General features: G+C 37.7%; 1 protein-coding gene across 1 annotated transcript; it reads left to right on the top strand.

The window, feature by feature from the left end:
• Positions 1–4,337: 4,337 nt before the first annotated feature.
• LOC128592042 (40S ribosomal protein S26-like) lies at positions 4,338–4,768 on the top strand. Its single transcript, XM_053599878.1, has one exon. It carries the CDS (start codon positions 4,351–4,353, stop codon positions 4,696–4,698), a length of 348 nt encoding a protein of 115 aa, XP_053455853.1. The 5' UTR covers positions 4,338–4,350; the 3' UTR covers positions 4,699–4,768.
• Positions 4,769–12,910: the final 8,142 nt, after the last annotated feature.

The following is a 12,910-nucleotide window of genomic DNA, read 5'->3' as shown; positions in this document are numbered from 1 at the left end:
TTTTCTGGTTCCATACAAAACGCAGAATCATTTTTTCCAAATCTTGAAAGTACAATGTTGGTATTTTGATAGGAATGGCATTGAATAGGTGACAGAAAGGAAATTTAAAATTTGTATGATAAAGACAATAAAGGGAATGAACAAGAAAATGGAAAGACAGAACCAAAAGATGGATGAGAGATATGTAGACTATAGAAAGGTTATGGTGGAGCTTAAGTAAATGAAGGAGACAATCAGGGAACATATAGATGCAGTAGAAAATATCAAAAATAGATTAGACTATGGAGAAGAAAGAACCTCAGAGCTAGATGATAAGGTTCTTGAGTTACCCCAGGTAGTGAAAGAGGCAGAAAAGAAGAGAGAGGAAGCAAAACATCACTCAGAGAACTATGAGACTTCATGAAATGTTCAAACATGAATAATTGGGCTCTCTCAGGGGGAAGAAGATTGTCCAAAAGGAATGGAAGACCTACTGGAGATCATCATAAATAAAAACTTCCCAAGTTTTAACAAAGATTCCAACATACTTCTTGTAGAAGGATATCGAACCACAAGTCATCTCAACTCAAACAGAGCTTCTCCAAGACACATTGTAATAAACCTGTCCAAAGTAAAGACAAAAGAGAAAATTCTGGAAGCAGTCAGGAATAAGCACCAATTGACCTACAGGGGGAAGAGCCATTAGGGTAACAGTAGACTTTTCTTTTTTTTTTTTTTTTATTTATTTTTTTATTTTTTTTTTAATTTTTTTATTAAATCATAAGTGTATACAATGATATGATTATGGGGCATCATACACTCACTTCATAAACCATTTGACACATTTTTATCCCAGTGGTTAACATAGCCTTTCCGGCGTTATCTCAGTTACTGTGCCAAAACATTTATATTCTACATTTACCAAGTTTCGCAAATACCCCTGTAATATGCACCACAGGTGTGATCCCACCGATTCCCCTCCCTCTACCCACCCCCCCCTTTCCCACTTCCCCCTATTGTTAAGTTGTAGCTGGGTTATAGCTTTCATGTGAGAGTCCCAAATTAGTTTCATAGTAGGGCTGTGTACATTGGGTATTTTTTCTTCCATTCTTGGGATACTTTACTAAGAAGAATATGTTCCAGCTCCATCCATGTAAACATGAAAGAGGTAAAGTCTCCATCTTTCTTTAAGGCTGCATAGTATTCCATGGTATACATATACCACAATTTATTAATCCATTCGTGGATCAATGGGCACTTCGGCTTTTTCCATGACTTAGCAATTATGAATTGGGCTGCAATAAACATTCTGGTACAAATATCTTTGTTATGTTGTGATTTTTGGTCTTCTGGGTATATGCCCAGCAGAGGAATTACAGGATTGAATGGCAGATCTATTTTTAGATCTCTGAGTGTTCTCCATATATCCCTCCAAAAGGAATGTATTAATTTGCATTCCCACCAGCAGTGCAGAAGTGTTCCCTTTTCTCCGCATCCACGCCAACATCTCTGGTCTTGAGATTTTGTGATATAGGCTAGTCTCATTGGAGTTAAATGATATCTCAAAGTAGTTTTGATTTGCATTTCTCTGATGATTAAAGATGATGAGCATTTTTTCATATGTCTGAAGGCCGTGCGCCTGTCTTCTTCAGAGAAGTTTCTCTTCAAATAGACTTTTCCATTGAAACTTTCCCAACCAGAAAAGAATGGCCATCCACCTTTTACAAAACAATTTTCAGCCCAGAATTCTGTATCCTGCTAAACTAAGCTTCAAAATTGATGGAGAAATCAAATCTTTTGCCAATATGTAAATATTGAGGCAATTTGCCACAATAAGACCAGCTCTACAGGAAATACTTAGGCCTAGTCTCAACATTAGCCATCACGATGTACTACCAGCAAAGTAAACACCCACAAACTAAAGATCAAAATTTAGCTTGCAAAATGGCACAAAAGTTAAAACTATACAATGGACTTTCACAAAATAAGATGAATGGAGTTCCATTACATGTATCAATTCTCTCAATAAATGTTAACGGCTTGAATTCCTCCACTGAAGAGGCACAGGCTAGCAGATTGGATAAAAAAGCATAAGCCCCAGGAAACACACCTAGTCTTGGAAAGATGAAGACTCAGGGTTAAGGGATAGAAACAGTATTTCAAGCAAATGGAAATCAGAAGAAAGGAGGGGTTGTAATCTTAGTTTCATGCTTAAGTAGATTTAAAGCAACTAAAGTTAAGAAAGATAAAGATGAATAGTTCATACTGGTCAAGGAAACATTTCATACTGGTCAAGAAGACATTTCAATTTTAAATGTTTATGCACCAAATTTAAATGCTCCCGGATTTATGAAACAGACCTTGATGAGTCTGAGCAATATTATATACCATAACACCATAATAACCAGAGACTTTGACACCCTTTGATAGAACTAGACAGACCTTCTAAACAGAAACTAAACAAAGATACAAAGAAGGCCAGGTAGGGTGGCTCATGCCTGTAATCGTAGCATTCTGGGAGGCTGAGGTGGGTGGATTGCCCTGAGCTTACAGGTTTGAGATTAGCCTGAGCAAGAGTGAGACCCTATCTGTAAAAATAGCTGGGCATTGTGGTGGGCACCTGTAGTTCCTGCTACTCAGGAGGATGAGGCAAGAGAATTGTTTGAGCCCAAAGGTTGGTTGTTGCTGTGAGCTATGACATTACAGCACTCTAACAAGGGTGAGAGAGTGAAACTCTACCTAAAAAAAAAAAAAAAAAATGAATAAAAGATACAAAGGACTTAAATGTGATGCTAGAACAAATGGGACTAATCGACATACAAAGAACACACCATCCCAAAACTAAGGAATATACGTTTTTCTCATCGGCCCATGGAAAATAATCCAAAATAGATTACATCCTAGGATACAAATAAAATTAGAAGAATAGAAATCATGCCTTGTATCTTCTCAGACCACAAGGCAATAAAGGTGGAACTCAACTCCAACAAAAATGTTCATCCCCACACAAAGGCATGGAAATTAAACAACCTTATGCTGAATGATAGTTGGGTTCAGGAAGAGATAAATAAATTGGTAAATTCCTCAAACATAACAACAATGAAGACACAAGTTACCAAAACCTGTAGGATACAGCAAAAGCAGTCTTAAAAGGGAAATCAATTGCATTAATACCTACATTCAAAAAACAGAAAGGGAGTGCATCAACAAACTCATGAATCATCTTATGGAATTGGAAAAAGAAGAACAATCTAATCCAAAACCCAGCAGAGGAAAATAAATAACCTAAATTAAATCAGAGATAAATGAAATTGAAAGCAAAAGAATCATTCGGAAAATTAATGAAACAAAAATTTCATTTTTTCAAAAACATAAATAAAATCAATAAACTTTTGGCCAGATTAACTAGAAACAGAAAAGTAAAAACTCTAATAACCTCGATCAGAAATGATAAAGGAGAAAATAACAACAAATGCCATAGAGATACAAGAGATTATCTCTGAGTACTACAAGAAACTCTATGCCCAGAAATTTGACAATATGGAGGAAATAGATCAATACCTGGAATCACACCCTCTCCCTACATTAACCATAAAGAAATAGATCTCTTGAACAGACCAATTTTAAGCACGGATATCGAAGAAACAATAAAAAACTCTCCCCCCCCCCCAAAAAAAATGCCCTGGTCCAGATGGCTTCACACCAGAATTCTATCAAACCTTCAAAGAAGAGCTTATACCCATGCTACAGAAATTATTCCAAAAAATTGAGAAGGAAGGAATCTTCCCCAACATGTTCTATGAAGCAAGCATTACCCTGATACCAAAACCAGGAAAAGACCCAACTAAAAATGAGAACTTCAGATCAATTTCACTAATGACTATAGATGCAAAAATTCTCTGTAAAATCCTAGTCAATAGATTACAGCTACACATTAAAAAATTATACAACACAATCAAGTAGGTTTCATCCCAGGGATGCAAGGCTGCTTTAACATGCACAAGTCCATAAACATTATTCACCATATCAAGAGAAATAAAAACAAAGAACATATGAGCTTCTCAAAAGATGCAGAAAAAGCATTTGATAAAATTCAGCATCCTTTTCTAACAAGAACACTTAAGAATATAGGCATAGGTGGCACATTTCTTAAACTGATTGAAGCCATTTATAACAGCCCCACAGCTAATATTATACTGAATGGAGTAAAACTGAAAGTTTTTCCACTTAGAATGGGAACCAGACAAGGTCATCCTCTATTGCCACTACTATTCAACATAATTCTGGACATTCTAGCCAATACAATCAGGCAAGAAAGGAAATAAAGGTCATCCAAATGGAAGCAGATGTTTTCGCGTCCTTGCTTTGAAGATGACAAAGAAAAGAAGGAACAACAGTCGTGCCAAAAAGGGTCGTGGCCATGTGCAACCTATTCGCTGCACGAACTGCGCCCGATGCCTTCCCAAAGACAAAGCTATAAAGAAGTTCGTCATTCGGAACATAGTGGAGGCCGCGGCTGTAAGGGATATTTCTGAAGCGAGTGTCTTCGACGCTTATGTGCTTCCCAAGCTCTATGTGAAGCTACATTACTGTGTGAGTTGTGCCATTCACAGCAAGGTAGTCAGGAACCGTTCTCGGGAAGCCCGCAAGGACCGAACACCTCCACCCAGATTTAGACTTGCGGGTGCTGCCCCAAGACCTTCACCAAAGCCCATGTAAGGAGTTGAGTTCTTGAGGACTGAAGAATAGCTATCCTTTAGGAAAAAAATAAAATGGAAATTATACTTAATGTAGCCTGTTGAGTGTATCTGTGCCTTATACCAGGTGTTGAAATACAAATTGCCATGTATTTTTTCACTGGAAAGAAAGTTTACCTCTGTAAATTAAACTTGCGGTCTTATCCGTGACCTCCAAAATTTTGATAGCTGTTTGACAAGGGGGAGAGATTAGGCATCTGAGTGTTGGATTAATTCAGCCTGGGCAAGCTTAAGTTGGCATCTTAAAAAGGCAGAAATCTCTAGGAGAGTTAAGGGAGAACTAAACTGTTGGGACTTTGGGAGGTGACTTTGACTGATGTGTTCATACATGTGGATAGCTTCAAAGCTGTTCCAGGATTCATATTCAAATCTTAAACTTTCTACCTTGTAATTGGTTTGCTGGTAAACTGTTTACCCAAGGTTTGTCTTTCTCTAGTGCATTTCTGAGGACTCATGGGGAAAAAAGTTAACAAGGGGTATATATATTTGTATCTGAAAGATCCACTTCTGGCTGGATTGTTAAGGACCAACTTTGCCAAAGGAGTTAATGCGTTTTTCCTATAGTCAACATGGTGACACGGAGATTCCAGTAATACACCTTATACTGAAAAATGAAAAAACAAAAAAACAAATGGAAGCAGATGAGGTCAAACTCTCACTCTTTGCCGATGTTATGATCTTATACTTAGAGAACCCCAAAGACTCAACCACAAGACTCCTGGAAGTGATTAAAAAATAGAGTAATGTCTCAGGATATAAAATCAATGTCCACAAATCAGTAGCCTTTATATATGCCAACAATAGCCAAGTGGAGAAACTAATCAAGGACACAATTTCCTTTACAGTAGCTTCAACAAAAAAGAAATACCTAGGGATATACCTAAGAAAAGAGGTGAAGGACTTCTACAAAGAAAATTATGCAATTCTAAGAAAATAAATAACAGAAGATATTAACAAATGGAAGAACATACCATGCTTATGCCTGGAAAGAATCAAAATAGTGAAAATGTCTATATTTCCCCCCAAATTCTACCAATTTAATACAATCCCCATTAAAATATCAACATCATACTTTCAAGATATAGAAAAAACAATTCTTCATTTTGTATGGAACTAGAAAAAATCTCATATAGCTAAGGCAATTCTTAGTAATAGAAACAAATCCTAGGGTATCACCTTACCAGACTTTAGGGTATACCAAAAGGCCATAGTGATCAAAATAGCATGGTATTGGCACAAAAATAGAGACATTGACATTTGGTAAAAGGTGAAAGATTTATGCAATCTGTTGAGAAGCCAGATTATTATTATTTATTTTTTTGTAGAGACAGAGTCTCACTTGTGGAGTGCCATGGCCTTGCAGCTCACAGCAACCTCCAACTCCTGGGTATAGGCAATTCTCTTGCCTCAGCCTCCCGAATAGCTGGGAATACAGGCACCTGCCACAATGCCTCGCTATCTTTTTGTTGCAGTTTGGCCAGGGCCAGGTTTGAACCTGCCACCTTCGGTATATGGGGCTGGTGCCCTACCCACTGAGCCACAGGTGCCACCCAAGACATTGACATTTGGAACCAAGAAGAAAACCATGAGATGAAACTGAAAAACATCTTAGAGCCACCTGACCCTTGATAAACCAAACAAGAACCTACACTGGGGAAAAGAATCCATATTCAATAAATGGTGCTGGCAGAACTGGATAACCACATGTAAAAGACTGAAACTGGACCTGCACCTTTCACCACATACAAAAATTGATTCCAGATTGATAAAATATTTAAATCTAAGGCATGAAACAATAAAAATCCTTGAAGAAAGTGTGGGGAAATACTTAATGATATCAGCCTGGGGAAAGATTTTATGAAAAAGACTTCCATGGCAATAGTAACAACAACAAAAATAAATAAATGGGACTTAATTAAACTAAAAAGCTTCTGTACAGCTAAGGAGACAACAACCAAAGCAAATAAACAACCTTCCAAATGAGAAAAGATATTTGCATATTACAAATTGGACAAAGGCTTGATAACTAGGATTTGCAGAGAACTCAAATTAATCAACAAAGAAAGAGCCAACAATCCCTTATATCACTGGGCAAGAGACATGAATAGAACCTTCTCCAAGGAAGACAGATGAATGGCTAACAAACATAAGAAAAAATGCTAATTTTCCCTAATCATCAAAGAAATGAAAATCAAAATCACCCTAAGACAGCAGTTCTCAACCTGTGGGTCACGACCCCTTTTTAACATTGCGGCTTTAGGAAGGCTGAGAACAACTGCCCTAAGACATCACCTAACCCAGTAAGAATTAGTCCACATCACAAAGTCCCAAAGCTGCAAATGATGTTGTATATGTGGAGAGAGGGGAACACTTTTACACTGTCGGTGGGACTGCAAACTCATGCAGTCTCTTTGGAAAGAAATATGGAGAATTCTCAAAGATCTCAAATTAGATCTCCCATTTGACCCTCAATCCCACTACTTGGCATCTACCCAAAGGAGAAAAAATTATTTTACCATAAGGATATTTGCACTAGATTGTTTATTGCAGCTCAATTTACAATCATCATGATGTGGAAAAACCTAAATGTCCATAAACTCAGGAATGGATTAACAAATTGTGGCACATGCACACTGTGGAATACTATTCAGCCACAAAAAGATGGTGACTTAATGTGCTGGATGGAGCTGAAATACATTCTTCTTGGTAAAGTATCACAAGAATGGAAAAGCAAACATCCAATGTACTCAATACTAATATGAAGCCAATAGATGATTCAATGCATGTCCAAATAGGAGAAAAACTCATTTCAATTCACATTGGGGGGAGGGGTAATGGGGGAGAAGGAGGGTGTTTGGATGCTCTCACTGAATGGGCATGGGGAGGGGGCAGCATTGGCACACTTTTTGTGTGTGAGAAATAACCAGAAGATGAACTCTACCAAACAAAATCAAATATTTTGACCTGGTTGCTTGTATCCTCACATTAACCTGAAATAAATTTACTTAAAATTTAAAAAAAAAATTCTGGAATTAGATAGTGGTAATGGTAGCACAATGTTGTGAATATATGAAAAATCACTGACATTTTAAAAGCATAGATAAAAAATGATCATAGTTGCCAATAGAATGGTAAACATAGCTGTGATATGAATTTAAACAAAAGGAGAAAGAATCAAAACTTCAAGGTCATGACAACTATTACAAGATTTGTTCAAGGGGAGAAAACACAACAAAAGGAGTAGCCTTAGCCTGGAGAAATTCACGATTTCCTGAGGTTCTATTTTTTAAATAGATGAAAACTGGAAAAGGAAATATAAGCACTGTTCTAATAAGTTATTTTGACTTTTCTTAAATGTTACATTATGGCAGAGATGCCCAATAGTCACGGATGAATCTAAAATTCATTGAGATTAATAGCCAACGTTGGCCGATTATTGACTAAGGTTGAATATCCTAAGTTAACGTACCAAGTCTTCAGAAAAGAGAAAATTGTTGAATAAATCACTTGAAAATGATATTTTTTTAAAATTTTGATCACCTACCACAGCAGGGCTTTTTTCTAATATTGGACATCAATCTTCTAATGAGCTTTAGCTACAAAGAATATACTTAAAATGAGAGACTAGAATGGGGGGGAGGGTGAAAGTGGGGAAGGTAGGAGTAACTAAGAAAAGCTTCATACAGATTGCGGGTGACAGTGAGAGTTACATTCTGCACAGTGGCTGTGATGAAGAGCTGCAATGGCTCCCTGTGGGCCAGATCTTTAGTGTTGAGACTGTGGGCAGCTTTCTAACCCCACATAAAATGCAGCTGCTTTTCATTCCTTTTGGAGCAAAAATAATTTGCTTCCTCCCTTCTAGAATTGTGTAACCTGTATTTTCTTTCATTATAAAAAATCTTGACTCACTCATAAGAACACAATAGGCTTTTATCTGTCCAGTTTTCATGATTATCAACATTTTGTCTAACTCACGTAATTTACTTGTCCTTTTGTAAATTTGTTTTTTGCAGGAGTAATTTTGTGCAAATCTAAGGCATCATATCATTTTACCCTGAATTATTTCAGTATTCATTTCTAACATTTCATAAGGACATTTAACTATTTTATGACCACCACACCAGTATTATTACATGTAACAAAATAATAAAAACTTCTTAGTAAAAATGATTGATTAGAGTCTGGCTAATGCTTTAGTCAAGAATGCCTCAGAAACAGTGCTGTGTACTACCCATTGCATGTAAACAGGCACATAATGTCGGCTTGTTTTCCTTTCAGTAATAATAATGCTAAGATCGATCCATCAGTGGATTTGGGTGTTGTCAACATGTTCTATCTTTATAAAGTTCCTCATCAACATTCACCCAGTGGTTTCAGCATCCCTTAAGGATTGTTACCAAAATACATTACTCTAAAAGATTTACTGATTGTATCCTTTCATCTGCACTTTCTAGCTTACTAGCTGAAATTGTCTACAAAGACCTTTCATCACTTATTTGGTTAGGGGACAGAACAAACACTGGGTGCTTTCTCTTTATTTATCTGGATCCCTAATAACATCTGAACATGTTTTTTTAAACATCTGTGTTTTGGTTCAGTCAATGGCAATTTCAGTCTATTGTATCAATTTTTTCTGTTTCATTTTTAGCCAATGGGAGACCCTTCATGTAGACACTTGGGTGCCTTTGATATGACCCCACTGATGTTGAAAGTTTCATCCTCTTCTGGCATAGCTAGGTGTTCCACAACCATCTTGCACATTTACTTCCTTGGGTATGGAATTGGCCATTCCTCAAGGAGCCCTGACTCCTTTTAGTGGGAAATGGCATTTAGAGTCTACAATTCAGGCATGAAGGTTAATCATTGCTACTCCAGACCCTTTCAGCAAACAGATCTAGGCAACACATTTCTCTTTAGACACAAAAGAAATAATAAAAGAAATAATGAGTACTGATACTTTCTATTTGAATTTGAGATCACAGAGTTTTCCCATTATTTCTTCGATTGTATAGCATCTTTTGCTTCTTATATCCTCCCAGTTTTTCTGCCTCCTTGAATGGGGTTGTAGGTTTATAGGACCAAGACCTAACCCCCCAGTGGGTTCCGATCCTTCCCTTATACCCCTCACCACCTTCCCATCTGAACACCTTCCAGCTCTGAAATGTAATGAAGTGTCTTAGAGTTCCCACATTAGAGCTATACTTGTTCCAAGATGGATTTGAGGGGATGTAGTGGAAACCTTCCTAGCCCAGACCGGCTCAAGGTCACTGGAGCCACAGGATCCCATAACACCAACCATTTCCACCCCAACGCCTCCCAGGCTTCCCTGGAAATCAATGCTGGCAGAAAAGCACCCCCAGGGAAATGAGAAACAAAAGTAATTAAATGAGCTTGGTAGTTAAGAGCTTATGGCCAGAGAGCCCAGCTCTGATGGTCCTCCTGAGACAAAGCTGAGTATTTTTCCATTCTTTCCTTTTTAAAAATCTGATCTAGGTTAAATTATGTTCCATGGCAACTTGCGTCAATGAAGTTGTCATGGTTACAGGTGAACTGGAAAGTGAGCTGTGACAGGGCTCCCCGAGCGGCATGTCTTAAAGATACATCCATTTGTCTTCTCGTCCTAGCTAGAAAAGTAATGAGAATTAACAGCATTTCCCAGCAAAGTGTAGCCTGTAGAAAGATGCAGACCAGGGGAGATGGGGCCATGAGCCTCTTCAAATAAATGTTCTGCATTTACTGCAGAACATCATGCAATTTCCCCATGTCTTCATCTGCCCAGGCCTGGGGAATGAGGGTGAACCGCCATGTGCTTGCAGCTCTTCAAATGCAGCAATCTGAACCTTGTCCAGGAATTCTCTCTAGAGGAAAACTGAGAAATGGTGTCTCATTCTCATCTATAGCAGTGCCAACCAGTAGAAATAGAACGTGAACCACTAGTGCAAGCCATATATGTAATTTTTACATTTTCTAGTAGCCACATTTAAAAACATTTTTTAAAAGGGCAAATTAATCTGACAATTCATATTTAACCCAATATATCCCAAACACCATTTTAACATGTAATTAATATAAAAGTGAGATATTTTACATTCTTTTTGCATTCAAATCTTTGAATTCTGGTGTATACTTTACTTTTAAGTGCTTCCCAATGTATTGTAAATTCTTGTTGCAATACTTGCTCAGTTTCAATTGAAAGAGTTGATTCAAGGAAATCCAAACAAAGTTTTAAATTAACAGACCATGTTTTAAATCTTAAATTTAAATGAATTAAAATGAAATAAAATTAAAAATATAGCTTCTCGGTCTCTTTGGACACATCTCAAGGGCTCAGTAGCCCCATGTGGCTTGTAACTACTATGCTAGACAGCAGGAGTCCAAGCCTTTGTTGCTCCTTAAACCAGCAGCATCAGTATCATGTGAGAGCTTATTAGAAATGTAGATTCTTAGGCTCTGCCTCTTATCTATTAATTTAGAACCTGCAGTTTAACAAGATCCCCAGCTGATCTTGGTCACATTGCAATTTGAGAAGCTCCACTTTGAGGGAGAACACCTAACACCCTTAATATGGCTTTTATGGCCCCTGGTGAGTTAATCCCTGGCTCATTGTCCACTCTCATCTCCCCATACTCCAAAATCCATTTACTGTCTCTTCTTCCACAATTCACTGTCTTTGTTCCCACTGTTCTCTACCTAGAAATCTCTCTTCCCTGCCTCCAATCCCCAGAACTCCCACCCTCTTTCTAGACCTATTCAGATGTTACCTCCTCTGTAAAACCTTTTCTGATCCCTGCACCTTGGGCAGTGTTAAACCTCATTTCTCTGTATTTTTTATCACTCTCTGCCTCTGCTATTAAGTCATGGGTTTGAAACCTGGCTTCAACAATTATTTACTGTGTGGCCTTGAACAAGTCACTCAACATCTCTGAGTTTCACTTTTCCTGGTTGGGAAATGGGGATGGTAATACTTCCTTCAAGAGCTTATAGTCACAATGGATAGAATGACATCTCCATGTGAAAGTATCATTAGTGCCTAAGCCATGGGGTGTCTTTGGCCACCTATGACTTCCATGATATCTTGGACATTCAGTTAAGTTGGTCAGCCTGAGTTTCCTCATCTGCAAGTAAAGGAATGGGATTGGGGCCTATGGTTGGAACATCTGTTCCCTCTAAATCTATGTTGGAATTTCATTACCACTGTGATGATATTGGGAAGTGGAATTTTAATAGGTGCTTAGGTCATGTAACAAGTAGTGCAGTTACCACAGGAGTCAATTCACCTCCTCTTGCTCTCTTTCTCTCTCTTTGCCCTTCTGTCTGAGGTTCAGGTAGAAAAGGGAGTTATTTTCCATGGATCCCCAGACATGAGAGAGAACTTAGCTGGGGTGTTATGATCAAACGGAAGGCAGGAAGTGGGGAAAAGCTGTGTGGTAGAACATTAGGGTGAACTTTAATTGAATGTTCAGGGGTCCCTATCTTGTCAAAATGTTATGATATCCTCAAGTCCTCTGTTTATGAATTTCCCATAAGATAGAAGCACGTGGAAAATGTGCAAAACATTTCTGGAGTTATGACATATCATTTGTCGAGTCCCGTTCCATCACCTGTCTTGGATCTCAATTTTCTGACCTATAAAATATGTGGATTGGACTTAATCATTGCTAAATCCCTTTACTCTTTGTAAAATAAAAAGTTTCTCTATGATCTTAAAGAGTGAGCAATTAGCTCACATTACTGGTATAAGCAGACTCATCTCAATGGAATAAAATATATTAATCCTGAACAAAGTAGAAACATGCACCCATAGCAACAAAGAAAATTAAGGGCTTATTAAAAATAGAAAATGATAACTTTAAGATGTCTGTGTTCTTCTCCAAGGCACTTAAAGGAAAGTGGTTTTGGCCAAGGCAGATGAGTCAGCTCCCTCATTCCAATCTAGTGATTCTCATGAGAATTTCTGTCACTTCCCAAGTCCTGCAAAGACACCCGTGATCTATCTGTAAGTGAAAAGGGCAGGCTACAAAACAACATCAACAATACAATCTCTCTTGCATATTAATGTACCCACCCAGAGAGAACCTTTTTGGGAGGTGATATATCAAAATGCTAACTACATAAAAAGTGATGCCTCCAGATTTGTTCTTATTTTATAGAATTATTTTAGCTATTCAAGTTTT

This window comes from Nycticebus coucang, chromosome 8 (assembly GCF_027406575.1).
Source record: "Nycticebus coucang isolate mNycCou1 chromosome 8, mNycCou1.pri, whole genome shotgun sequence".
In the NCBI taxonomy this organism is placed as follows: Eukaryota; Metazoa; Chordata; class Mammalia; order Primates; family Lorisidae; genus Nycticebus; species Nycticebus coucang.
Note: the sequence above shows the minus strand (reverse complement) of the source record. Positions and strands in the feature narration are given on the sequence as shown.